The 27,682-nt window shown below is 54.0% G+C and overlaps 1 protein-coding gene across 4 annotated transcripts; it reads left to right on the top strand.

The window, feature by feature from the left end:
* Positions 1–88: 88 nt before the first annotated feature.
* Positions 89–26,992, top strand: TTLL4 (tubulin tyrosine ligase like 4). 4 transcript variants are annotated; one of them, XM_075756927.1, is made up of 19 exons: positions 89–264; positions 7,337–8,710; positions 9,409–9,518; positions 9,958–10,021; positions 11,373–11,497; positions 11,904–12,014; positions 12,988–13,064; positions 13,919–14,113; positions 14,196–14,278; positions 15,374–15,502; positions 16,142–16,264; positions 17,802–17,900; positions 18,455–18,589; positions 19,289–19,426; positions 21,304–21,406; positions 22,018–22,228; positions 24,504–24,574; positions 25,169–25,251; positions 26,078–26,992. In XM_075756927.1, exons 2-19 carry the CDS (start codon positions 7,359–7,361, stop codon positions 26,217–26,219), a joined length of 3,351 nt encoding a protein of 1,116 aa, XP_075613042.1. In that variant the 5' UTR covers positions 89–264; positions 7,337–7,358; the 3' UTR covers positions 26,220–26,992. The 4 variants fall into 4 exon arrangements, with proteins under 4 accessions (XP_075613042.1, XP_075613041.1, XP_075613039.1 ...); XM_075756926.1 differs by having other exon boundaries at positions 7,168–8,710; XM_075756924.1 differs by lacking the exon at positions 89–264 and adding an exon at positions 6,136–6,707 and having other exon boundaries at positions 7,168–8,710.
* Positions 26,993–27,682: the final 690 nt, after the last annotated feature.

The following is a 27,682-nucleotide window of genomic DNA, read 5'->3' as shown; positions in this document are numbered from 1 at the left end:
CAGTGCCGCAGGGCGCCCCGGGACTTTGCTCTTCCCTCCCGGGGCAGGCCCACGGCGGGCACCGCCGCTCAGGCTGCCGCCACCCCACGCCGCTAGGGGGCACTGCGCGGCACGCCGGAAGGTGTATTTCGCCGGCGCGGTGGCTGCCGGGAGGTGTAGTCACGTGGCGGCGCCGCCCCGGATCTCTATGGTAACGGCGGGCGGTGTGGCAGCGGCGGCGGCGGCGTTGCGGGGAGCGGCGGGGCCCGGGGCGCCAGGCGGGCGGTGAGTACGGGAGGGGCGGGCCTGCGTGTGCCTCCCCTCTAAGGAGCGGGGCCCTTCCCCCAGTGGGGATGTGCGTTCCCGCCGGTTGCCATCCCCAGGGACACTCCCCCACTCCCCGAGGCATGAGGCCCATAGTTCCCCCCCGCCGCTGCCTTCCCATTCCCCCCTCGCCGGGGCCCCCGGCCCTCCCTGCCCCGCTACCGTGGCCCCAGCACCCACCCGGCCTGTGCCCGGGCCCCGAGTAGGCACCTTGCCCAGCGCCAGGCCTCCCGGCGGGGGCTCATCGGGGCCTTACCCTGTGTCCCCTTGGGGTGTGCTGGGCCGGGCCCCGTGGGGCTGGGGAGGCGGCACGGGGATGCTCTGCGGCGGGACGTGCTGGGGATGGCATCCTGGCCAGCGCTCCTGGGGCAGGACGAAGCATCTCGGCAGCACCTTTGCCCTCAAAGACTTCTACCTGAAGAAATGAGAACCAGACTGTGTTCCCTGGGCAAGTGCCAGGGAGGAGGAAGAGCTGGCTCCCCAAGGAGCCTCTCCAGTGGCTCGCAGATGGAGCTGGAGTTGACTGGACCCTAGCTGGGGTGCTGGGACAGCCCAGCTGTTAATCCTTCCCCTGGAGTCTTAGCTTGGTTGCTCTGGTGTCATAAAAAGGAGCCAATGGGTCTGAAAGTTGAATGGCAGAGCTGTGAGAAGAGCTCAGACAAGCCTGAAGTGTTTCCTGAATGCCTCCAGGCTGGGAACAAGGGGTGCAGGAGTGGGGAAGCCCTGCAGCACTGTGCCAGCCTGCTGTCACCTGCAGCCCAGCCAGGCAGGGAATCTCGTGGGCGGCAGAGTTCAGCTCCACATCAACACCCTCCCTACGTGACTCCTTGTGATGCAGCTTCTCTTTCTCATTGCTGTGTGCTCCCCACCAGACATACACGTGATGGTCTGGTGACTACTATGCAGTTTGGGGGAATTAACGGCAAATTGTTGGTTCGATTGCAGTTTTATCTAAAAATTTTTCCTTGATTCTTAGTGGTTGTACCCAGCAGATAGTGGCATTTGTCTGTCCTTGCATTGCTCTTGCTGCAGTCCTTAAGTTTTGTATTAGGCAAACTTTGTTGATGACAAATCAGCCCCTCCCTCTCTTCAGTCATGCCTGGGGTGCTACTCAGCATAGCAGTAATCGCATTTTAAGGTGGACACTGATGGGGCCAAATGCCACTGTCCCCAAATAATCAAGCCTGCATGGAGATGTCATGTCACTGATGCAGGTCAGGGGCTTTGGCCCCATACCAGCCTGGCCAGGTGCCATTCCTTGGCATTTCCCAGGTTCATCCTGTGCAGCAAGTCCGGGAGTATTTGATGGCTTCTTCCCAACTTGAATCTTTGTTTCTGCTCCACTCCTGAGCTCTGAGAGACCACTGTACAGAGTGAGGTGGTTGCAGTGCCTCCAGAGGAATCTTTTCCACCCCAGTCAAGACATGGAAGGGTCCTCATCACGTACTGAAGGACAGACCTGGGAGCTTTCTCTTCCAGTTCCAGATATTTTTCAGAAAAAAGTATCAAGAAAAGAGGATGGACAAAGAATTGATGTATTTTGAGCTAATTGGGCAGTTCTTGTCTCCTTGTTACACACTGGTATTTTATACTTGTTCCACTCACCCCGAGACTTCCACCTTTATTTTATTTCTGTGTCAAAGGCTGAGAGTGTGCCCAGGCTGCCTAAAACCAGACTGATCTGTGCTGACCACCTGTCGGTTCCTGTGCTGGTGGCCAAGCTCTCTCCAGGTCTTGCTGTGCAATTCTCCTGTCCCTTTTCTCCCATTGTGAAGCTCAACTGAGAAAGCGATCCCTTTGGTTCGCTGTCTGCTTGGATCTGCAGGAAGGTGTTTTACATCTCCTCACTGAAAGGCTGTAAAACACCCCGTGCTTTAGCTGGTTGCTTTTAACTCAGACTCAGTTTCCCTACTCTAGTTTATGCTGTGATACAACTGCTCTGTAGCCCAGACAATGAGAAAGTATGAATCAGGGATGGGAGTGAGGGCAGGGACTTCCCAGCTTTGCTGCTGGGGAAGCAGAGCTGCACGGCCCACTGTCGCTGGGCGGCAGGTCCTCTTTGGTGGCCTGAGGACTCTGTCAGGGTGGAAGAGCTGATATCCTTCAATAGCGACGGGGACTGCATGCTCTGGACCTTTTGCCTTTTGGTGTGGCCCCCCGCACTCTGGTCACAGCCAGGTCAGCCTGCCTGGGGCAAGCACTGAGCTAACCCTTTATTTTAGATGTCCCCAGTGCGCTCTCTCCACGGCAAAGCTGCAGCCCTGGATTTTCTGCCTAACCACACTGGAGTCCCTCACCTTGTCCAACACTGTGCTCCAGTGCCCTGCAAGGAGTGACAAAGTCCCTTGTGAACTTGAACGTCTGAGCCTTCAGTCCCCAGTGCAGCCCGCGTGTGCGTGGAGGGAGGCATTTGCTGTGGCGCAGAGCAAGGCTGCAGCTGGATTCCAGCTCTCCTGTGGCTTGGTCCAGCACCCTGCTGCCCATAAGGTCTGCCTGCCTCCCTCCTCGCCACCTTGGGAACAGGAGCGTGTGCCAGAGCTGCTCTGCTCTTCTTGCAGGGGAGTGCTCTGCTTATTTAAAGGATCATTTTGGGCAGCCATGCACTTCTCATGCCTTCTCTGTTCAGTGTGGAGTTCAGCACCACAGCTGTTGAATTGAAATGACTAGCCCCAGCGCAAATGCCAGGCACAAATGTAATCCCAGGATGCAGGTGGAATTTGCTGACACATCCTTGTGGTGGGGGTTTCTCACTTGTATTTTTTTTTTTTTACCTGAGCGGCCGAGCAAAACCTTAGGGTCTTGATTAGGAGACAAATTGGTTGTCATCCTGTGCGTCTGGTTTTGCACCCAAAACTTGCTTCTACAGGATGATACTGGAGCTGAGAGGGAGCAGCGATGCTTAACTGGGTGGCAAAGCATCATGCCAGGCTGTTGGCCCCTGTGCCACCAGCATTTCTGTGGTGGCTGAGCTGTCTCTGAGCTTTCTTGCCCCCGTGGACTTCTTCTTGGGCCAGCAGGACCCTCTGCTCTTCAGCTTGAACTTGCGGATGGTGTCGGGTGCTGCTTTGTCTCAATACGTGACTGGACTTGAGGCTACTTGTTTCCTGGAGCTAATGTAGGTGAGGGTTGTTTCTGTGCTATTGAAACACAAGAGTTTCTACCTAGCTACCAGGTGCAAGAGCAACTTTAGGCACTCTCAGTCAGTTGGTTTCAGATCAATGCGCTTGATCTTGTTGAAAGTTTTTAAATTTTTTGAAGGGGTACAAACCCTTATTTTGAAATATATATTGGTTTTAAAGCCTGTTTATTTTGTGTTGTCGTTAACTCGCTTGTTCAAGCTTTAACCAAAAGCCCCAGAGCTGCAAGTGAGGAACTTGGTGTGAATTTAGGTCTCGTTTAGAAAAAGATGTTACCCTTTCTAATCCTAAAGAACAGAAATTGCACCCTGCAATGACACAGAAAAAAAAATAGCAAATCACAGTTGTCTGACCCCCCTCGCCTTATGACTTTGGGCTGCGTGAGGCTGACAGCACATTATCAGGTCAGCTTGCAGCTCATACATTTGCAAGCTCTTGTTATTTTAAGCATGTCACCACAGCTGCGTTTAAAATAACCTTCCCAGCTAAATTCACGTGACGGAGGGATGATGGGCACACCCGGGCTCTTATACTCTTGTCCTTTCCCGTTATAAACGGGTCTGCGAGGAGCTGCCACGCTGCCGTTGGAGGAGCGCGTGCTGTGGGGAGGCTGGGGCTGGAGGAAGGGACTTCCACTGATGCTTAGTGGGGTGCGCGTGGGCTGGTGGTGCTCTCTGTGTGCTTGTGATGTGACATTCGTAAAGGCTGTGGCAGCATTCCGGGTGACATCCCGAAGCTTGCAAGCAGGCTGTGCGATAATAAAAGGTGCTACTGAAATAATTGTAAGCTGTACGGTCACTCCAACAGTGACAACTTTGGCCTCTATATTGTGTGTCAATAAGTCCAAGCTAAAATCCATTAATTACTAGTAATGATGGTTGGGTTTGACTTCCAGCCCGACCAGTTCACCCTGGGCTTTTCCCAGCTCATGTTTCTACAATAAAATTTCCAAGTGTAGTTTTGTTGCTGTTGTGAGCAGCAGAATGGACTCCTGTTCCTTTGCCTTAGGGTTGGGTTGGCAGAACTAGGAATTGCATCAAACTGTGACCTTCCTCTGCCCCACAACTCTGACAGAGTTAAACGTGAAGGGGAAACTTCCCTGACTGGTAAGTAGAAGATTTACCTTGTGGCAGGTGACATGGTTCGTGCCCAGAGCCATGGGGACATGGCAGCTGCTGTCCCGTTGTGCCCACAGCCTGGCCTGTGAAGGTGCCTCCGTCTCCGCCAGTTCTTCTGGATGTTCAGCAGCTGCTTTGCCAAGCTACCCTTGCAGCGAGGACAGGAGCTGGTTTGCAGGCAGACATCAGAGGTGGCTGTGCTGGCACGCAGGAGGTGAGAGAGGAGTGTGGACTGGGGGGAAGGACAGGCAGCATAAGCTGATGCTGCCAGTCTGGATGCATCCTGACCTGCCCCGTGCCGGGGCGTGTTCTTCCTTTCACCCTTCCTGCCCCTATCTCTGAGCTCCTGTGCCTCCACAGCGGTGGTTACTAGCCGGCAGCCGGCAGTCCTTGTCTGGAAGCTGTACAAAAGGCCCTGCCGCTTCCTTCTGCGGCCGCTGCTTCCAGTGCACCCCTGCCCCATGCCAGCCCAGCCGCTGCTGCGGCTCCATGGCAAAACCGCTCTAGAGAGGGCCGAGCTCAGCACATTCAGCGTCTGCTTCTGTGAGGGTGGTGACCAGCCCTGGCCGAGCAGGGGGTGGCTAAGGCCATGCTGTGGCCAGACCTCCACCCTGGCAGCCGTGGCTGCCGGCTGTACCCCCGTGCCTGTGCTGGTCACATCCGTGCCGCTGTTGTCACTTACTCCAGAGCAGGGTCACACAGGGCTTCTGCTGGCATACTCACGCCTGTGTCTAAGCCGGCTGTAGGATTCACGTCCCTTGTTACAACTTCATTAGGCCAAATCACTTTTATTTTTATAGTGGGATGATCCACTGATAGCTGTAAAGCTGGGTGGAGATGAGGCACAGGTGGCTTTCACTGCCCGCTGTTTTTGCAAAGTCATTCACAGCCGGGTGAGAGCACAGGCAATGGCCAAGCTGGCAGCGCGTGCAGTGATGCTGCAGTGACAATCCCCTCTAGGCAGGGATCTCGGGGACACTTTCATTCCCCTCCTTGTATATTTATTTCGCTTTTTCACATTTACATTCACTGGTGTGCTAGGGTCAGTTTGTGGTTCGAGCACGCTTGTGACCTGGGGTGCATCTGGGGGGGGTGGCATCCAGAAGCTGAGCTTTGCTCCCTTGTTTACTGGGGGAAACTTGAGCCAGGCAGGTGGCGGCATCTGAGCCACAGCTTCTTCAGTCTGTGCTAATCGCTGTGAATGTCACAACACAGTCGGCTTTGCTGCTGGGCGAGGATCGAGTAGCGATCGGATAGTGCGGTACAGCTCGTGTTGTGTATGGCGTGTGGGATTCCCTTCCCCGGGGCTCAGAGCCTCTCTGGGCTGTAGCTCATAGAGGGACACAGCCACCCCATCCTCATCAGGAGCGCTCAGCATGACTGTGCACTGCTCGTTAGTGCTTGTAGGCATGCGTGTGGAGCGGACCTGACCCCTTCCATACTTCCTTGCAGAGCTTGGCAGGGCAGCAGCTTTCCTTGAGGACATATAGCTTCTATAGGATCCTGTGTGGGACATCCCCACCTCATACAGCCTCCGGTTGGGATGCTGATGACCTGATGTGAGTTGGAGACTGGGGCCTGATTCACAGGTTGAGAAGGTGTGGTGGGTGCAGGTCTGTGCGGGGTGTAGGTCTGTCTGACCCAGCCCTGTGGTGAACGTGAGCCGCTGTTGGTGCTACAAAGCAACCCCAGGGTGTCCTAGCTACACTTTAACCGCTGCAGCCCAGGCTTGATTTTCAGGTGAGAAAAAAGTGTGTGTATTGCAAGAAAACTTAAGAGGGTGATGGTTGATGCTCTGCTTATTTTTATACTTTTTTTTTTTTTTAAACATGCAAGCTTGTGAGAGCTGGAAAGTGGAAGAGCCAGCCAGCTTGGGATACAAATTCCTATCTTGGCTGTATCCAGGGGCCCTCTAGGCATGTGTTAAAGCAAGACAAGTACCTGGCACATGGTTTGTTTTCTCTTTCCCTTCTCCCCAGGCAAGAGGATCTTAGAGGCGTGGTGCAATAGTTCATTTTAGGAGGGTTCAGGACACTTACGTCTGTAGCTCTGTGGTCTGCCAGTTGCTCCTTGCAAGAGTCTTTTCTGTAGGACTGCCATGGGGCTGAACATGTGTGTGCAGTACTGCCAGTTGTTGCTGGAAACCAAGGTTAGAATAGCCCTGCGTTTGCTCCTTGTTGCCTGCTTAGTCCTGAGCTCGTTAGGATGCCCTCACCAAGTTTTTCCATGGGGTTACAAAAGTGAGAAACATGTTATTTTTGAAAGCAAGGGCTGAAGTTCTCACCTAATTGTGTGGCCTTGGGAGCTGAAGCTTTAAGGAGTGGGGAGAAGAAAAAGAAGCAGACGTTTTGGGGCTTGCAGTGAGGTTGGGAGAGCTGGTGGTGGAGCACACGGTGCAGTTTGGAGTCCACGTGGAGTCCAAGTGAGTGGACTCTGGCTGCCGTGCTGGGTCCAAGGCAAGTGGGTGGGTGGCCTCTCCATGCAGCTGGGGCTGCTGCCCCACAGCTCTGGCTGGCAGCCAGGCACCCCTGTGCATTTGCAGGGTACAAGCTTTCCTGCAGATGGCACTTTTCCCACGGCCCTCTCTAAGTTGTCCTTTGCATCCTCAGGTTTCATGTGAGAGGCCAGCTCTTCCTTTGACTTGGTCCCGGGAGACTCTTGTGGAGCCTGATGTGGTTTTTCATCTTGCAGTTCGCCCTGCTTCTCTCCTGGGGTACTGGGCCGTGTGCTTTTCCCTGCTGGGATAACAGGGCCTTTCATGCGGTTGTCTTGTTTCAGGCCAGCAAAGATGCTGCTGTAGATGACTGACTCGCTCATGCCTTGTGTGTTATGGCTCTTCATGGCCTCTGCAGGACCAGAATGTGCTAATCTGGGCCCCAAACAGGAGAAGAGCATTGGGCTTGGGTCAGGCACCCTTCTGACAAGGAGGGCTCAGCCACACCGGGCCTGGCACCTCATTCAGCAGCAGGCAAAACCCATCTGGAATTTAGAGAAGAAGTATGTGAGCGCTTTCCAGGATCGTGGCCTGCTGCCCTCAGGGATTCCTCTGCAGCAATCCTGCGTCTTGTGCTCACCATCACTATGCCACGCACACCCCGGTGAAGACGCCTTCCCGAGCCTGCCCTTGGCCCAGCCCTGCCTGGACCTGGGTGGGAGCACTCTGCTCTACCGACGCTCCTGCTTCAGACCCAAGCCCTACAGGTTTCCTTTCCGAAGCCCTTCAGACACCAGCTCTGCCACAGGAAGGGTTATGTCTTCCTTGCTGATGGAGCCCTGCCTGCTGCCTGCGCTGCCGGAGGAGCACTCTGGGACTGGGGTCAAAGGCTCTGCCCTTAGCTCAGGTCGGCAGGCTTCCAGCTCTTGTAGACCAGTGCTCAATAACAACTCCTTCCTACAGTCAAGCAGTGCTAAAGTGCCTTTGCTGCAGTCACTGGAGATCAAGAAGGTAAAAAACACCCACAGCTTCCCTGCCACCTCATGGCCCTGCTCCAGGGATGATGGGAACCGCTCCCCCAGCAGTCTGGTCAATGGAGCAGTGAAAAGCAGCGACCTTGTGTTGGAGCAAACCACGGTCCCCTCCCTGACCCTTGTGCCCAGCGGTGCCATCCTCAGGAAGGACCGGTGCTCGCAGGAGGATGCTGAGAGGAGAGCGCACAGCTTAAAAGCAAAGGAGCCAGAGAGCAGCCTCAGAGATGCTGTGCAGCAGCTAGCCGGACAGACTGCTACATGCAACGGCTTTGGACATGAAGTTGAAAGCTCTGGCCTTACGAACGTGGGCAGCCTGTCCAACTGGAACAGCAGGTGGGGGCAGCACATCATAGCACAGCTCACCCCAAAAGAAACCATTGCTCCCCTGAACTTGGAACTGGGTAGCCATCGCCTTAACGGTAACTCAAGCCTTATAGGCACCGATGGTGCCGTCGTCTGCACTAAGTGTATCAGTGTCCATCTCTTGGCCTCACGTGCTGGCTCTCCTGACTGCAAAGCTGACTGCCAGCTTGTGAGCATGCTGAGTCCACACAGCAGGGACCGGGTGGCGAGAGCAGAGCCTCCGCACCTTGCTGCCGTCTCTGAAGTGGCCACTCAGATATCCACCATCCAACTGGAGAAAGAGGAGAAATGGTCCCAGGCTGTTCTCCCAGAAAAACTTGAGTAAGTAGACCCAGGAGGAGGAGGAGGAAGGCTGTGGCAGGATGGGCTGGGCTGGCCATTGCATCTGTGTGTGCTGGGAGAGGATGCACTGTGGGCATGTGGGGGTGGCCATAAGGGTAACCACAGGCTGTGTCCCTGAGCAAAACCCAACTGTGGCATCCTGGTGCCGGCGGAGCCTTCCTGCCACCCCCAGCTTGACTCACGCACTCAGGATGGCTCCAAGCCCTTCCACCTTCTCCTTCAGCCACAGTGTGGAATTGATGTGTGGCATTTCTAGCTCGCTCCCCGTAGTCATGAGGCCCTGCCTGCTGTGGCAGGCTCTGCATGTATGTTGGGTGAAGCCTGCTGTCAAGCCAGGTCCAGCAAGGCTTTCCTGGGCAGAGACGTGGGTTCCTAAAGGAATGTGGAGCTGATGCAGGACAGAAAGGGTGCAAGGACACGGAGCTCCTGCTCTCCTGCTGGGAGAGGGTATCTTTGTCCCTCTCTCTTTCTGGCTGCTCTGGAAAGTGTTCCCTCTCAGGGTGCCCTGGGGCCTCTCCATCTTGCTAGCTTAGAATGAGTGCTTGTACATCAGCACTGGGGAGGGCAGTGCTGTCACTCCCCTGGCCACATTATCTCATGCTGCCTCGTGGGCTTCTGGGTCTTTTGGCCCTGGAAAGCACGCACCGTTCCTTCTGATGTGATGTCCTTTGTCTCAGTGTTACTGCTGAGCAGTTACCGCTGGAGCCGAGCCATCCCCAGGACGAAGCGGAGGAAGAACTTCCTGATGGCCTGGATGAGAGCTGCAGTCAGGAGGAGGACGAGGACAGTGAGTGCTGGTTCCCTGGGAAGGGCTGTGCTCCCTGCCTCAAGGTGGGGAGTGTGGGGGCCGTCTCAGAGATGGGGGTGAGCACAGCTGCCCTCCTGTCTTACATTCATGCTGTCATTTCAGGATGACCTAGAGATTGTGCTGAACCCAAAAGTGATTTAGCAGCAAGGAGGAATTGTGTGGGTTCCTCTGGGGAGCGGCCTGGGGTTCACCACTGTCCTGCTCCAAAATGTACCCATCTCCTCTCTCTGCAGGGCTGTCAGCTCCACTCCCTGCCCTGCCTTTTATGCCAGTGGGCAAAACCCAGGATCCAAGGATTTGGGGCAGCTGGGAGGGGTCTGTTCCCTGGAGCATTTGTTTTCTCTCTTCCCTTCCTAACTCTGTGTGCATGCTCTGTCTTCACCATGAAGACAAAACTTGAGTCTGTCCCCTCCTGCAGGTGACTTGGATGCTTCCTCTGTTGCTGGTGTGTCGTCCAGTGGCTCCGTGGCTCTTGTATCCAGGTTAGTAGCTGTAAATAATGCACTGAACTTGGCATCTTTGCCCAAACTTGTCCGTCTTTCTCCTCCCTGGTGACAGAGGAGAGCTGTAGTATGTGGGGGAATGGACTGAAGGTAGCAACAGGCTTCCCAACCAAAATGAGCTTCCTTCCTACCCTTCAGACCAAAGCTACCTCTCTTGCTATAGACAGCAGCCTGCAAAGTGCTGAGGGTGCATCCACCACAGCAAAGCAGGAGTCTTAATTTCACTGCCAGTTGCTGGGTTAGGTTTACTGCATTAAATTGTGCTCTTGCAGTGCTGTTGCCTTTCAGATGAAGCAGAGTGGAGGTGTCCTGGGCCAGAGATTGCAAAAGCTCCTTGGGGGTCTTATGTCTCAGCATTGCATCCTAGAAACAAGTTCCAGAGCCTGGGTTTTTCTTTAGCTTATGGAAGGAGGCTTCTCTGGGCAGGATTGGTCAGCCTGTGGTCATCTGAGCCCTGCCTCCATGACTCCTGGCAGACCTTTGTGGGACCTGTTCTTGCCCATCCAGCAATGAGAGCTGGTGGTTCTTGCAGCTGTGCTGCCCCTTGCACCAGGACTGCCTTGGGCTTTGCTGGCTGCCTGACAACTTGCTGCTTTCCATCATGCCATAGTTTACCTGGGAGGCAAATATATATATAAACACATGGGGAAAACATCTCTTTTTTCCCCCTTCCTGGTCTCCAACCCCCTCGCTATGCTCACTCCCTTCAGCGAGATGAGGGGTGGCATGGGAGATTGGGGTCAGTGTGTTGTGGTTCCTTTTCTTTTGCTGCTCCTTTTTCCTTACTGGACTGCTCTGGCATGGCTTCTTCCACGGGCTGCAGTGGCATGTATTTGAATATATGTTAATTATAAACTCTACTTTTAGCATCATCACAACTTCAATATGTGTGTTATAAATTCTACCCTTCCTTCCAGGTGTTAGGAATTGCCATGTTAAGAAGGTGTATGTACATTCGGTAAAACTCTACCCCTCTTCCCTGCAACCCACCAAAACCTAGAAGGTTACAACAGCTGAATCAGATATGCATTACCATCTCCACCCCTTGTTCCTGTGGACTAGGTTATAGGTTTTGTCATGTAACAAACTCCACCCCTTGCCCTGGCAAAACACAATCCTGAGGGGGTTACAACACTTGGACAATGTGTTCATTGCAAGCTCGCCCCCTCATCGCTGCAGGCTGGGTTACTGGCCTTAGTGCCCGTGGCTTGCACCACATTGCAATGATGCAAATTCCCAATACCAGGATCAAGGCTGCTTCCAGCTTCCCCCTTCCTCCCTGTGCTACTTTTCACCTTTAGCCAACCACCTACTGCTTCATCTCTCCTAGGAACTGCATTGAGTGCCTGGCCCAGCCCACTGAGGCTCAGGAAAAAGTGCTCAAACCAGCTCTTGTCTGCAGTTTATTCCCTAATGTGCCTCCAACCATCTACTTCAGTACTCGGGATGAGAGAGGTGAGCTGGGATCTGTTGCAGTGCAGGGGGAGAGCAGCCAGCCCATTATTAGCAAGCAGCGGTGACAGCACAGAGACAGGAGCTGCCCGGCAGTGGCTCGGCTTCCCTTCACCCTTCCCATGATGAGAGCCAGCACTGCTGTGAGATCCAAAGGGCTGGAATAAAATGCCGGCTGCTCCTGCAACGTGGAGCATGAGTCAGGCTGCCACCAAATGTTCCAGCATCCCTTATCTCCCCCAGCCATGGGGTCTTCTGTTCCATGCTAGTTCTGTGAACGGGGCTACACACCCTCCTCTGAAGGTCTGGTGCCTGTGCAGCAAACCATAAGAATTTCCCTGGGTGCAGCTGTAGAAAATCAGGGTATTGTGCTTGTTTTCCTTCTGTCCTTACCTTTTTGCCTTCCTAGTGGAAAAGCTGCCTTGGGAGCAGAGGAAGCTGCTGCGATGGAAAATGTGCACAGTCACACCGAACATAGTGAAGCAAACCGTTGGCAGGTCCCATTTCAGAGTCAGCAAAAGTAAGCTGCGGGAGGCTGGCAGCATCCAACTCATCATGTCCTCCCTCGCCTCCAGCCTGTGGACGTGAGAAGGCAGACTGCCTGTGAAGAGCAGACCTGGAGCGATACAGGCTCGGCACTGCAGGATGCTGGGTGTCCATTCTGCTTCTCTGACCCGCAGTGTCCGAGCTCTGTGGGTCCTGGCAGGGCCTGATCTCCCTCTTGGCTTGTCCCTGGCATGAACCACAAGGACTTACTCCTGGGCTGTTGGGAACTGAGGCAGCATATGGGACAGCAGAGCTGTGCTCTGGCTTGTTTGAGCTGTGCCTCTAGATGGTGCTGCCACTCTAAGGAGGCTGGCACTCATCTGGTGCCAACCCCAGCACCACAGTCCCTTGTCCCCATGGGCTAAGGAAGAAGCCATCCTCTCTGACCATAGAGAGTTCTCAGGGTTGGGATCTTGTCGCTGAAGAGATGTGTAGGAGAGGGCTGGGGAAGCAATGAGCGTTTGCAGCTATGATCCATACCCTGGAGTGTGATCTCTCAGCAGTACTTAGGGGGCTCCTGCATGTGTCAGGAGACCTCTGCACAGACCATTTTGGGGCTATAATGGGTCAAGCAGGGCAGAGCAAGACCTAGGAAGTCTTGCAATCCTACATGTCCCTGTGCAGTGGTTAGCCAGCTGCTTCATTCACCTGCTGTAAGGCAGGGAAGTCGGGGTATTGGGGGACTAAAGCCATTCCTTTGACCCTGTGTCTGCCCAGATCCCTGCAAAAATCATGTTTACAAGGATACGACCCACCTGGTTAACTGGATCCCACTTACAGCCCTTGATTTGGCACTTTCGCAGTAGCCAGTATGAGTACTTTTTGCTATTGCTGTGCGGCACCCCTGGCACATTTCTGCTAGCCCCAGGAGATGGGTTGCTGGTGGGTTGAGAGGGTGTTGTGCATGGCAGGGTACTCAGTCATGGACTTTTCTGTTTTTCCTGCAGAAAGCAACGATTGGCTGGGCTGTTGGGGTCACCACATGAAATCACCCAGCTTCAGAGCTATCAGGGAGCACCAGAAGGTAGGGGATGTTTTGGGCTGACCTCCTTCACGTGCATGGAGAGTGTGTTGGGAGCAGTTTGGGTGCCCCTCTCATCAGGGCAAGGTATTTGATCTGCAGGATGACCCTGCAGTGTCCCTTCCAGAGCATGGCAGCTGGCATTCCTGTGCTGGGAGATAAGCCCAAGAGACAGGCACAGTTGGGTGAGCGTGTTCACTTGTGAGCTCATCTAAATTCAGCTATTGTTGCTTAAAGTAGTCCTTCCTCTGGCAGAACTGAGCAGTAGGCCAGTGCCCTCCCAGCTAGCAAGGATGTACATAACTCAGATCACAAAAGGGTCAGGAGTGGCTCACGGCTTGGGGAACATGCGAGGGATCAGAAGTTTGATATCTGTCATACATACATGTTTGTTCTGGAGAGCTGTGATGCTCTAAACTGTGCAGTCTTGAGGCAACATCCAAGGTTGGAAGCTATCAGCCTCCAGCAATGTTCCTGTCCTGCTGCGGGGTCTTTCTGCCCACAGAGCTTGTGTTGCCTGGGCAGGACTCTGGCATACAGTTTAGAAGCAAGTGGGGAACCGCTGGGGTGAAGGATACTGCCAGAGGAAGCTCAAAGGCTGAGGGTTAGTGCCCTGCGGCTGCTCAGACATCAGCAGGGATGAGGTCGCAGCTGCTGGCTTTGTAGCCGGTGTGGGTCACCGTGCAGGTGTTTGTCCCTGTGAAGCTTCAGGAGCAGGTGGGTCCTGTCTTGGTGCAATCCTGGGAGGGGAGCAAAGAGCATTACCCAGCACTGTGTTCACAAAATCCTCTGGCCAGGGAACAGCATGGGGAGGTGGGGAAGCACGGAGATCTAACAGCATCTGGGTTCCTTTCCAGCTAAACCACTTCCCCGGTTCATTTCAAATTGGGAGAAAGGACCGTCTGTGGCGCAACCTGTTGAAGATGCAGGCTCGCTGTGGGAAAAAGGAGTTTAACTTTTTCCCCCAGTCCTTCATCCTGCCCCAGGACATCAAATTACTCAGGAAAGCATGGGAGGAAGGAGCTAGCCGCCAGAAATGGATTGTGAAACCAGTAAGCGCAAACAGAGCTCAATCCTCTGTCCCATTGTAGTTGCAGGGGGACGATCTGATCCCTTCTTGTTTGTGTTTTGCAGCCAGCATCAGCAAGAGGCATTGGAATCCAGGTCATCCACAAATGGAGCCAGCTCCCCAAAAGGAGACCACTGCTGGTACAGAGGTGAGTGAAGGAAAGCAAGGTTGACACACAGCCTGGAACCTCCTGGTGTCTAGTCTCTCTGGCCTGGTCTGGGCCGATGTCACTGTGTAGCAGAGCAGAAGCACCTGATTTGCATCCAGAAACTTCTGAACTGCCTGTCTGTAATGCTGCTGCTGGAAGTCTGGCTCTGTCGGCTGCAGCTAGGCTTACCAGACTGCTGCTGTCGCTGTGTAGATTTTTGAGGTCTTGGGTACAAACTGGCTCCATGGGCTTTCTGGAGCTTCTATCTGTGACAGGTGATCCAGCTTCAGCTCTGTTGTGATCCTCCTCTTTGTACTGTGGTGTTTGGCATCTTTGGAGGCAAACAAACCTTATGGAGTGCCCACAAGAACAGTGGGAAGACAAGTCCCAGGGAAGAGGTGGCAACTGTCAAAGATTTGTTCTTATACAAGTTAGAATGGGGCAGTAAGAGTCTCTGTGTGTGTGAATGGTGGTCAAAGGGTTTTCTTGAAATAACAGGATTTTCAGAATCTCCTTCCCCTTTTGCAGAAAAATGGAATAGCTCATCTTGGTTTGAGGCCGCTTTCTGGGAAGATTCTTGTGAGGGCAGGAAAACAGTCAAGTGTTTGGCAGACAGGGAACTGCTGTGTTGGCCTGTCTGTTCTCCCTGTCTGCTTCCCTGCAAAGGATAAGCTTTGCTATGGAAAATCATGAACTTCTGGGGTGAATGATCAAATGATTTGGATGAAAATTTCCAGCTGTTTCTGCTCACTGAACCAAACCTTCTGTGGCCCACTGCATGTCTTAGAGATGTTCCTGGAAATTGTGATCAGTCCTGTGGGTGTTAAAAAGCTACTGTGCCTTAGAGCTGGGGAAAATCTCTTCAAAATGGAACTGAGCAGAAGGAAGTACTGCTCATGTGCTGTAGGATCTCCCCGTGCATGGGAGAGTTTTTTTTCTCTCTCATTTTGACTGTGATGCACTTAACTTGGAAACACAGTGCAAAAGGGCTTCTGTGTTGATCCCTGGTTTTGCCAAGCCTTCTGAGGTGGGGACTAGAGATGTTCCCGTGCACAGAAATCATAACCCTCCCCCGGTGCTTGCTTCCCTCTGCAGATACCTGCACAAACCCTACCTCATTGGCGGGAAGAAGTTCGACCTGAGGATCTACGTTTATGTCACTTGCTACGATCCCCTCAGGGTCTACCTGTTCAAGGATGGATTGGTTCGGTTTGCTAGCTGCAAGTAGGTTGTGCCGGAGAGCAGGGCTGGGGGGCTGCCTCAGTGCTGAGGCATATGTGGCTGCGGTACCCACCTCGGCTGGGCAGGAGGCAGTCATTCCATGTACGGTGGTGCTCAAAGCTGTAGCTTGCTTGCTTAAGCAGTGTGGAAACACATGGGGATCACTGCAGGTGACAGGGTTGAAATGGAATGCGAGAGGATGCTTCGTTCATCTGCCTTTCCCAAGGCAAGATCAGCTCAGTATAAAGCAGTTCTTGAAAGATGCCGTCTGTGCTTCACACTGCAGAAGAGCTGGCGTACCAGAAACAGATGTTTTTTCAATTTTGACTATATTGTCTTGGCCTGCTGCAGTTCAGTCAGTGCTTTCGCTCACGGATGCTCTGGCCTTTTCTTAAGGACCTGCTGCGAGGGTGGGATTGCATCCCACTGCCCCAAAGCAGCCTGCTGCTTGCCTCATGCTTTGTTGCATCAGCTCTGGGCCCGTGGGGACAGAGAGCTCCAGACAGCCTGGGAAAGGGAGGCAGCAGGGCTGATGGGTGGCCAACAGTGGTTTGAGATGAGAAGAGAGCTTCTGCCTGCCCCATGGGTCTGGGGACAGCCCATTCAAGCTCAGACTGCTTGTGTTCCTCTCGCCTCCTCCAGGTACTCCTCCTCGATGAAGAGCCTCAGCAACAAGTTCGTGCACTTGACCAACTACAGTGTGAACAAGAAGAACACGGAGTACAAGTCCAACTCGGATGAGACCGCTTGTCAGGGACACAAATGGTAGGTGTGCTGTTTTTAGGGCACAGGGCAGCTCTTTCTATTACCTGTTAAGTCAGCCTTTTTTCAGCATTCCTACCCAAAACTTGAAGGTGCTTTCTGTATCATCTGTTCCTCCTTGGGGAAACTGGAGGAGCAGAGTGATTTTGGCATGGCTAGTGTCGATGGAATCTGGACGGTGTCCCTGGCTTCTGACTCATCCTGTCCACTGCCGCTTGGGCTGTGCCTGCTGTTTATCCTGCCTGTGTCTGTGCTGTTCCCTGCTTCCGACGCTGCTCTCATCTGTGTTCATTCATCCCCTTGCCCTCTTGCGGGGGCGATGGGATGTGGTTAAAGCAGAATCTGATTTTTTGCTGTTAGAACTTGAATGGGTAATTGTGATGCTTGAATTGGCTAGATGGCAGCTTCTGACCATCTCACTCTTGGCTTTCCTGCGGAGGCAGAGAAAGGGACAGTCCTCTCGCAAAACTGATAATTTATGTGCTGCTCGGTGTGAATAGGAGCAGCAGTGCCATTTATAGGCATTTGGAGGAGGGCTGCAGTCTTGCAGGAGTTCCTGTTCCCTGCTGTCCCATGGGTGGACTGATCCAAGGCCGCAGGCACTTGTCTCTGATTCCACAGCAGTGTTTGAACTCTTTTAAAAATAGTGCAGCATAGAGTTCTCAATTCATGGGCCTGGGCAGGACTACTTCACTTCAAAGGGAGCTGCAGAAGGTGGTTTGCTGTGGTAGGATCGCTTTCTCAGACCTGGACCTGCTGCACAGCAGTGTATTCCTCCACTGGGATGTTGAGAAGGGTCTGCTGTCCCCCACCAGTTGAAATCCCGTGCGGGTGGGATTGTGTGGGTTTTTGCTCCTGCCATGCAAGTCAAAGCTGGCTGCTCCCACGTTAAAGATGAGAGTGGCTGTAATCCATTCCATCTTGTATGCAGGAAGCGTGACCTTTGGATTCCTGGCCGTTAGCCACACGGTCTCACTTGAGCAACATCTGAGCATCCTTGGCTTGGTGTCAGGGTAGCTTGCAGTGCTCGGTGTGGTGTGGGAAACTCCTACAAAAGCAGAGACGCTCCCCCCTACCATCCTGTTCTCCATGGTTTTCAAAATTTTTTCTCCACCCCCAAAGCCTCAGTGAAACGGCTCTAGCTAAAACATTTACGGGAGTCTTGCTGGATTCCTGCTGAGCTGCTATGCAGTGCTGCGGGGGAAGGCCTGCAGGAAGGGGAGGTTTGCTGAGGACACGGAGGGGGAGGGATGAGAAGATCTGGGCCCGACATACCTTGCTCATGTGCTAATTTGGGACCTATTACTCCAGTGCTGGGACAAGTCTATGACAGATTTATGTTCCTAGTGGCTTGGGCCTACAAGACCAGGCACCAGGCTGGGGAGGGCAGCAACCAGGAGCTGAGGGGTTTGGGTATGGCAGGAGGATGGCCGTGCCAGGGAAGAGCTTTGTCAAGGCTTCCCTCTGCTACTTCCACTCCCCTGGCAGGGCTGGGCAGCAAGGGGCTACAGAACTACCTCCTTTGCTTTCTCTCTCCCAGGGCACTCAAAGCACTCTGGAGTTACCTGACGCAGAAGGGAGTTAATAGCGAGGCCATCTGGGAGAAGATTAAGGACATCGTTATCAAAACCATCATTGCGTGAGTCCTGGCACCCCTTGCTCTGTGCCTGGCTGTGAGGTGCACTCTGGTCCCTCTGGCTCTCCAGTCCCCTCTCAGCCCAGTGCTTTTGCTCTTAATCGAAATGCTACCACCACTGTTGGCTTCAGTATTTCCTTCTGGATCCTTCCTTTCATCCTGTTACTTATGCTCTTGCTGCAGTAGCTGCAATGGTAAATGTTTCCTGGGTCTGCCTGCAATGCAGGGGGGAGGCCAGGAGGGTTTGGTGTACCCGATGCTCTGCCCAGCTTTCCACCTGCTCCCCTGCCTGGCCAGGGTGGCTGAGAAGAAAGGTCCCCTGGTGCAGGATGGATCTTGTGTTCAGAGGTGGATTCTGCCTGACAGAGCAGTGGTGCTTGGGATGCAATGCTGGATCCATACGCAGCGCAGCAGCAGCTCATAGGCCTGCATCTGTCTCTCAGCCCACCCGTTCCTGCAGCATGTGGCTGTGTACACTCTTAGAACTGGCAGCATGTGCTGTGAACAGCCAGAGCTCTGCTGTCTGACTGTTGGAAATAAGCATTTTTTCCTTCCAGATCTGACCCCTACGTGAACAGCCTGATGAAGATGTACGTGCGGCGGCCGTACTGTTGCCATGAGCTGTTTGGGTTTGATATCATGCTGGATGAAAACCTCAAGCCCTGGATCTTAGAGGTCAACATTTCCCCAAGGTAAAGCAGATTCTGAGCTGCAGCAGAGCAGATAATGGCCTTTCTTTTACCACAAAGTGAATTTGGCTTGTGATGTTCCCTGTACCCTGTGCTGAAAGACTGTGGGCTTTGAAGCCTCCCTCTCCAGATTGGAGGAATCAGTGTCCTTCCTGTCTGTGAAAGCAACATCCATCTGCAGCTCAGAAAGCTTTCCTGGGCATGCTCCAGCTAGAGCCAGGGAAGAGTACATTAAAAAAGGAAGGCCAGGGAGGGATGTGTCGTGTAGGGAACGGGTGATGGCACAGATTTCTTTTTTGCGTGGGCAGAAGCGATCAGCGTCTTCACTGCCTCATGCGCTGTTCCTCATTTGCTGACAGCACCTGGCTGCACGGTGTCGGCTGCACAGGTAGGGCCGGGAGCTGTGGTGTGCCTGAGCTTGGCCTCTCCTCCCTGCAAGAGTCCCATACAGGGCTCTGGGGATGGATTTGCAGGTTTCCAGCAAATTTGGGAAGAGGTGTGGAGAAATGAACCGTTTCTGGTGGGGAGCCCCCATTCAAAGAGCTGTTGTCAGGGTTTTCCTCTCAATGTCTCATGGCTGGCTGTGATGACATGAGGGACAGGCTGGGTTTTGTATCCCGGTCGGTATTAACCCAGGGAGTGATCTCGGGGCTGTGGGTCTTGGCACTCCACTCAGACTGCTGTGATGCTTCCTCCCTGCAGCCTCCACTCCAATTCCCCGCTGGACGTGAGCATCAAGGGCCAGATGATCCGGGACCTCCTCAACCTTGCCGGCTTTGTTCTGCCCAGCACAGACAACATGGTCTCAAGGCCGCAGATGAGAAATGGCTCTAGCTGCAGGTCAGCCCCCTTCTCTGTCAGAGCAGCAGGGCAAGACAGGCTTTTTTCCTTGGGGGATTTCATCTGGGGGCTGCTTGTAGCCCAGCAAACACTGGTTTCTGTGCTGTTGAGAGCCTGTTCTTGCTGGTCCTTCAGCTGTGGGTCTGAGGCACTTGCATCATTGCCTGGGTATCTGGCTCCTGCGGTCTCTTCAAGGCAGAAGGATTTATGCCCTCTCTGCAGGTCCATAGTTGGAAGTGAGGCCAGTGTAATTTGTGCTTGCTCTGCAGTTAGTTGAGTCGTGCTCTCTCCTCCTTCCCTCTGCCAGAACTAACGCGATGCTGAGCCACACTGCCTCTCCGTTTGCTTGGAAGGCTGGCTGGCTGTGTTGGGGTTGTATCCGCTTACCTTCTACCTCAGGGCTGACGTGCTGCTGCCTTGAGCAAGAGGAGCACCTGTTATTTTGCAGAAGTGGAGTGAGCTGTTCCTTAGGCAGTGCTGCAGGTGTCAGAGGCTGTAGACCTATGGGTAGGGGTGTGCACAGTCTTACCTTGCAGCTAACATGAATGTTTCCTGCATAAGGCTAATTCCTGGGCATGTGTCCACCCAGGCCCCTGCTCCTTCTGTGTTTCACCACAGCTTGGGCTTATACTGGTTTCAAACCTGATGGTGGTGGGGAAACCAGTCCTGTTCCCTGCAGCAGAGCGGCTGCTGGCCATGTGTCACTGAAGGAGCAGCTTGCTGGGATGAGCACCAGCACGCAGTGATGTATGGGCATGCCAAAAGATGGGACTCTTGCCCTCTGCCTGCCCTGTGCCTTCAGCGAAGGGAGAAGCTTGGAGCACAGGCCCGTTCCAGCTGGGGAGTTCTCGCCAGCTCATCTGCGGCACTTTGATCACTCGCTCGTTTGCGGCTTGCGACAGAGGTGCTGAAGGGCAGGTGTCCTCGGAGGGACCTGCAGGGGATTAAGCGGATCCTTAACATGGTTCAGATGATGCATTACCAGAGTTCCTGCATCCAGGGGCAAGCTTGCTTAACCGTATCTCCTGCCTTGGGAAGGATACGCAGGGGTTTTTTGTATATGGGCATAATTCCAGTAGATCTGTATGTTCCCCAAGCACTATGCAGCACGGCTTCAAGGCTCTGCTCTTCCTGTTTGGATCTGCACACAACTAATTATTTTTGCAGCAGCAGAACAAGTTAGCTGTGTTGATATAAGTGTTAAAAGGTGTCGGACAAGTATCTCCCAGACTCTGGCATCTCCAAATGGTTCAGCTGGGTGCTTAGGATAGTTTAGATGGTTGCTGGTCAGATCATACAAAAGGCCAGCGTTTCCCATGGCACGCGGAGCTGGAGCTGAATTTGAGTCTTGAGAGTTCTTGGATGTTGTAGGAGAAGTTTTTGATCTAAGAGTTCTCTCCTTGCTTGCACAGTACCAGTGCCGAGTACTCATACCCCCAGCCCTGTTGTTACAGTTAGGAAGCAGCATTCCAAGTGGGATGTAAACGTGAAATCCCACAAGGCTTCAAGTGCTGTGACTTGGGTCACGGTGTGTCTTTGGCCCTCTTGCATCCTATGTGGGTGGGAGGTGATGGTTCACCTTTTGGATGCAGGAACGCTGAAATGCCTTAGCAAGGAGCTGGCAGGGCCTTCCCAGTTCCCCTGCCCACATCCTTCCTGGGTCCTGTGCTGATGCACAAGGCTGTGGCTGATGCACAAGGCTGTGGGTGCATCGCTGATCTTGGAACTAGTGAAATCCTTGGACAAAGCATTCTGTCCTCCACGGCATCTTCCTGAGGGTGTCACTGCTCTCTCAGAAGTTGCTGGGAGCAGCTCTGCTATGACAGGACTTTGTCTTCTCCACTTAAATGCTCTACTGTTTCTTCTTGTGTCCTCAGTTTGGGCAGTGCATTGAAGGAGAAGCCCAAGCCAGCATCTGAGCATTTCATAGCGGAGAAGATGAAGAAAGCCTATTACTTGACACAGAAGATACCTGACCAGGTACGACACAATCTCCTCTGATACTTGCGCCATCCTGCCAAGCCACCATCCCAACCAGTCCCCCATGTCTATTCCTTGTCCCTCTCCAGATTGTGCCCCTCTGTGGAGGCAGCCAGATGATGGGGAGCACTTGGGCTGCAGTGGGTAACAAGACAGCTGGTCAGAAATAAATTGCATTTGCTTAAGCCACTGCTGCACTGGCTCATTTTTACATGAAAATAGGCATATGCTGAGGAGTACATTACCCACCAGTCCCCAAATAGGGTCTGAGCACTGCCTCTTCCTCTTTGTGTCTCTGCACAGTTCTCAGCGGAGAGAGCCTTTGCTTGCTGACCCTGTGCAGGTTAGCAGGGACACTTGCCTGGTGTGCCACCTGGCAGTGTCTGTAAGAGAGGTTGGGCTGCAGAATTGGGGATTTCCTCAGCTCTGCAGGGTGTTGATGACACCACTAAGCCTAAATTTCTTTGTTTTCTACGTGGCCCGTGTCCCAGAAATCTCTGACACATGGAGACCTCTGCCTGAATAGGTTTGAGGAGTAGGGAGGTGGTGGGAAGGGGGACCAACAAAATGTAGATCACTTCTTCCTGACCTTGGGTTACTCTTGTCTGCAGGATTTTTATTCTTCTGTCTTGGACATCCTGACCCCAGATGATGTTCGCATCCTGGTGGAGACAGAGGATGAGTATTCCCGGCGTGGGCAGTTTGAGCGAGTATTCCCCACCCACATCTCCATGCGGTACCTGCGCTTCTTTGAGCAACCTCGTTACTTCAACATCCTGGTGACCCAATGGGAGCTCAAATACTACTTGAATAAACACAAAGGTAACTGCCTTCCGAGAGCCCAGCACAGCCACCTGAGCCAGGCAGGCTGCCTACTGGCAGTCGTGGGAGACTTCCGAACTATGTGTGTTGAGAGGGAGCTGCCTGCGTCCACACTAGCCGTAGGAAATCTGTTCCCCTCCTAGGCTGCTTCAGATATCAGGAAAAGCTTATTCTGAGTTGATCACAGGTGCTGACTGCTCTGGGAAACACAGCACCAGCAATTTTAGGTGCCCTGGGGCTGAAGCAGGCTAGGATTCTGCCTTCAACCTGTAGCTCTGGTCTCCTATTGCATTCCCCTGCCCTCTTTTGAGGGAGAAACAGCTGGAGTCACTGGGGTTTGCTCCTTACAGGCGCTCTGTGAAGTGAAGCTTTGGCCTATTCCCAGGTCTCCTGCTGCTTTCTAATTGATGAAAAACTATCAGCATGCATAAAGGGGGATTTTTCCTAAACACTAGAAATCTAGCTATCATTTCCACCTTTCCAGGACACAGCTCTGTATTTTAACAGAAAATGTCCTTTAATGAGCTATAGCTGGGCCAGACCAATTCCTTCTCACCCAGGGCTGTCTCCGTCAGGGCAGTGGGAGAGGCTGTTTAGGAGAGAGAACCTGCAGAAGCCTAGTGCGAGGGGTTAGGGAACATAAAAAGAAAGAGGCCATGGCTCAGGGCTTTCCATCCAGCATCTGGTCTAGCTGGAGAGGCTTCTGGAGGAGCCAGCCCTCCACTGAGGTGACTGTATGTGTGCTCCTAGCTTGGCTATTGTACAGAGGGGAAAAAAAAGTGCTTTTGTCACGTTTCATTGGTGTTAAAGCAAATATGAAAGGAGTTGGTAACAGTCTTTCACAGAAAGACAGTAACCTTATAGCCCTCTCCAGCTGCGCTGTCAGCATGTGTCATCCTTTGCCCTGCTAATACCTTTGCTGGATGCTCTCCTGTCAGCTGGAAGAAGGATTCTGTCATCGTCTGCGCTGAAGTGCTGCCCTGAACCTTGCCGCTCAGACCAGGGTCCTGGTTCAGTGCTCCACCTTCCCCGAAGCAGCCCAACGAGCAGATTTGGTCTACCCCCTTGTTGCTCTTCACCTTTGAGCAAAACCCAGCTTCCCCAGGTCCCTTCCCATTCACGTGTGTTCCACGCAGCCCTCCTCTCTCCCTGGCTAGCAAGGTGCAAAGCCCGGGATGGTGCACAGAGCCGGGGGCAGAGCTGCTGAGCTGCCCTGCTCCCCTCAGCCCCCAACACCTAGGGGTTTTTTTGAAGGTCCTGGGGCTTGCTGAAAGGTCACTGAGGAGCAGAGTTTGGGCAGCAAGGATTCCTCCTATAGCCGGGGCTGATGTTGTATAGCAAACTAAAGAAACCCCAGCTGGACAGCATCAAGTTCCTGGCCATTGCTCTGCGGGTTCTTAAATCTCAAGGCACCTTAGCTTGTGCTGTGGCTCTAAGGCTCTTAAAAGAGAAAATGGGAAGGGAGAACTCCTGGATTTCTCAGTATTTCTGGGTTAGCAGAGAGCAGGGAGCTTGGCTGTAGTGGGGACAGCTAGCAGGAGGCCTTGGAGGAAATGGAGCCTGTTCAGGGCAGTCAGACACATGGCTGTGCTTCAAGGTGACCTCCCTGTGCTCTGGAGTCTTCTGTGCGACTGGAGGAACAGTCCCTTGCAGTCACACCACCAGTGAGCTCGGTCCGTGCCAGCCTCACCCTCTGTCAGGGATGGAGAGTAGGTCTCAGCCCACATGGAGCTCTGGATGGCTCCGTGCAGGGAGGAGGTGGTGTGCTGGGATACCGCAGCTGATCGGTGCTGTGCAAAGAGGAGGTTGTCTGAGCTGCCGTCCTCTGGGAAAGGGGCCGGTGACAGCAAAGCTGCTCTACATTTGCACCGTAGGAACTTTCACCGGTGCAGCCCAAATCAGGTGCTGCCATTGGCAGGCACTGGGCTCAGGGGGACAGCCAGTCTGGTCTAATTTGGCAAATCCTGTGTTGCCCCAGTTTTCCTGCTTAGCTGAGCCTGCTGCACAGTGCGTCTGGCTCCCTGGGAGGAAGGCAGGCACTGCAGCAGCCCACGTGCTGCCGCTCGCTGGTGTTTACTCATACAAGGGGTGAAGGCCCTTGTTTTACCCCGTGTTTGCTGGGCTCAGGCACGTGTTCAAGTAGTTGTTGCATCACATGTACTGCACGGTCAGTTCACTCCGTGCAGCATGTTTGCATGCCCAAAGCTGGGAAAACTTAACTCTCTGCAAACTTGGTCATTCATTCTCGATTCTTGTCTTTTCTGTCACTTCCCAGGTCTGGAGCTACTGAAGAACTGGTGTGTCAAAGGGTACCACACTGGGGCAGGGACGGATTTGGCCCAGACGGTGCGTATGGCTGTGGGTAAGCTAGGGAGAGGTGGTTGTTTGCCTGGGCAGAGTTGAGCAGAGAGCCTGCTTGTTCTGCTTCCTGTGGCTCCTGCCCTACCTGTTTATCCTCTTCTTCCCTCTCTGCCAAGGCCTTCAGGAGTCTGGAAAAACCCACACTTCTCTAGCTCCCACCACCATGAAATCCACCCCATATACCAGATCTGCAAGTATTTTGCATCTGAATATCCTTGGGTGCACTGGGCACAGCCTTACTTATTTGGCACCTGGCCTGCCCTTTATTCCGCTCCACGAGGGAGCCATCTCCATCTGTCGCTCCTGTGCCTTACAGCAGGCTGATCCAGTGAAAGAAACCCACTCTTTTAACCTCAAGATGCTCTGTTCCCACTTACAGCAGAGGGATTCATTAAGCAGAGAGCAAAGACTGCTCTGTTTGCTATTCTGGGAACAGTCTGGTGGCAATGACGATGCACAGCAGTGTGAGGCAGTTTAAGCTGAAGCGCACTAGGGCAGCCTACGGCAGAGCACTGCAGGTTTGAGGGATTTTTGCCACGACTTAAATAGCCATTTGGTTGTCTTTCTCTCCTCCTGCAGTGGTCATTGCCAAAGTCTTTCTTCCTCCAGAAGAGCAGCGTTCAACCAAATGGCTTCAGCAAACTGGAACTGGGCAGACTGGGGTGAGTTTGCACTGGCGGTGACGTGCATGATGTTCATAGCTTGGCTTTAGGGCTGGTGTCCTGAGAGGGAACTGGCAGCAGGGAAAGTAGCTTTGTTTAAGGGGAGAGGAACAGGTTGGCTTGCAAGGTCTGAAGCCAGCCTCTGCTCTCTGGAGAGCCAACTGGTTGGGCTGACATGATGTCTGTGCGACTGGGCATGTCTCCTTGGCGCTGTACACCCAGCTCAGATGGGAGCAATGTCAAGAACAGCTGGACTGGGTGATGTCTGGGGTTGTCATGGTCAGGACACACTGATAAGATGTTCCCCTCAGGGACCCACACTACTTCTGTGGGCTCTGATGTGCCAGCAGTAGGCAGAGGCTCTCAGCCCCAGTGTGGGGCTGGGGGGAGCAGCGAGGCTTCCGGGACTGCTGCGCTCTGCCAGCTTCCCTGAGCAAAGCTGGGCTGCAAAATGAGTGCTGCTGGCCCTGACAGCTTCCTGCAGAGAGGTGGAGGACTGGAGTTCATTTGGGTGAGCTGAAGTGGAGGGCAGGCACGCCTCTGGCCTCTGGTGTTAAGGAAAAGGGCATCCCTGCTCCTGTGCCCAGGCCAGGACAGAGCTGGGTTTACATGCAGCCAGGGAGGTCAAGCTGTGACCCTAAAGTCCCGTCACTGGTTTGGATGTCTGTTGGGGTGAGTGGTGCTGCCTGGGATGGGAGATTGAGTAGGTGAGCCTGGCAGCCTCGTCTCAGCCTGTGTATGATGATACTGCAGATGAGTGTTGCACCATGGCCCTTTTGATCCTTTCTTGCTGTCCCTAACCAGCATGGGATCTCTTCTCCTACAGCACACTCCTCCCTTCAGCTGGTGAGGACCTCACAAGATGCCTGGAGCCCAGCTCTACCCAGAGCTTACCTCTCAACAAGTGCACTGGTGGAGCCAACCAGAAACCTGCTGGCTGCTTCTCGGACACCACCCTGGTGATGTGACCAGGCAGCCGCTGTCCCTCCCTGGGGACACTTCAACCTACCTCAAAGGAAGAAACAGGAGCTGGCTCCGGAGAGCAAGGACTGCGGGAGCCCCTTGCGCTGCGTGCTTGCTTGCGGGGTTGTTTTTAGAGAGGGATCTTTTACTGGGCAAAGGGGAGAGAGATGTGTGACTTCCATTTTTAAAACAAATGGCAAAGCCTGAGGAAGTGGGGTTTGTCTGGCCTTTGTCCTAGGCTGCTCTTAAAGCCTGATGTAACGGTGGTGTTTTCTTTGCTGTGTGGGAGCTGGCTGTGCTTGGAGTCAGCCTGGCCTTCCCCTCCCCAACCAGCACGGGCTGAGCCCTTGCTCGCCTGGATCTCTGTGCACTTGTCCTAAGCCACTGGGAGCCGAGTCTCCTCCTGCAGCCCAGCCCGTGGAGAAAAGTCCCCAGCCACCACCCTGCTCCTCTGGAAGAAGCAGGGCTTGGGGCTATCAGCTGACCCATTTCATCCTTTCTGAACACCTCTGCCAACATCCTGCCCTCTGCCTCGGGGCCTGGGGGAAACCTTGGGCATGCACATCACTGCTTGAGAGAGACCACGGGTGCCAGCGTGGCTCTGGTTTGGCGTGGGGACAGTAGGGCTGCCAGGGAGGGAGCATCCTCTCGAGGCTGTCAGCTCTCCCGGGTGACCTGCAGCATGTGTGCAGGGACTGCAGGCTGGTGCTCTTCTCCTGGGCTATGCTCTCTATTTTCCCTTTGTTTCTCAAGGATTTCTATTAAAGTTTAACACTCACCTGCTCTCATGGCCTCCATCTGGCTCCGTTTCCCTCACCCATTTGGGTCCACGGGGCAGCTCAGCTCTCCCTGTGCTATGCTGGGCTCCGGTGCAGGTAGGGTTTGTGCCACCACCCTGCCATTCCCTGTCCTTCCCGGAGCTGGGGGTCATTCCTGCTGCCCTCTGTGTGGGGGAGCAGCTTCCAGCACAGCTGCTGGAGTCTGGGGTCTGCCTTTTGTCCTGGTGTCTCTCCTGCAGATCGCTAACCAAGGGGGACAGAGCAGCCCAGCCCTGCAGCGAGGGAAGGAAGGGTTGGGTCTCCTCTCCCTTGCTGGTTTTGGATTGTGTCCCCCGAGCCTGGTTAAGGGGGATGCTGGGCGGGGGATGCTCGGGGCCAGGGCAGGTGCTGAGCCCCATGCGTGGGCCCTGGGGCTTGCAGAAAGGCCTTTCCTCTGCTTTCCCCCAGCCCCTGCTGCCCGGAGCTGGGCCCTGTTTTTTTCCAGTCTCCTTGGTGACAATCTCATTGCTCCTCGGCTTCTTTCCAGCACCTGAAAATAGCCGCCGAAAGTGGAGATGCCTGCTCCCTTCCCTGCTGCCAGCGCCCGGCGGTGGCCAGGCTGGAGCCAGGCTGCTCGGCTGGGCGCAGCTGTAAGGGCCTGGCCCCGTCCCACCGCGGGACAAGGGCCACTTGGGACCAGGGCGGCTGCT

This window comes from Balearica regulorum, chromosome 6 (genome assembly GCF_011004875.1).
Source record: "Balearica regulorum gibbericeps isolate bBalReg1 chromosome 6, bBalReg1.pri, whole genome shotgun sequence".
Lineage (NCBI taxonomy): Eukaryota > Metazoa > Chordata > Aves > Gruiformes > Gruidae > Balearica > Balearica regulorum.
This window is presented reverse-complemented; position numbering and strand designations above follow the sequence as displayed.

What these genes read in the sequence shown, in the direction of transcription:
- TTLL4 (XM_075756927.1), top strand. Translation starts at nt 7,359, where the DNA reads ATGACTGACTCGCTCATGCCTTGTGTGTTATGGCTCTTCATGGCCTCT. An exon ending in AGACCACTGCTGGTACAGAG is followed by an intron (nt 14,279 to 15,373) that starts GTGAGTGAAGGA and finishes TTCCCTCTGCAG; the next exon opens with ATACCTGCACAAACCCTACC. An exon ending in GTTCGGTTTGCTAGCTGCAA is followed by an intron (nt 15,503 to 16,141) that starts GTAGGTTGTGCC and finishes CGCCTCCTCCAG; the next exon opens with GTACTCCTCCTCGATGAAGA.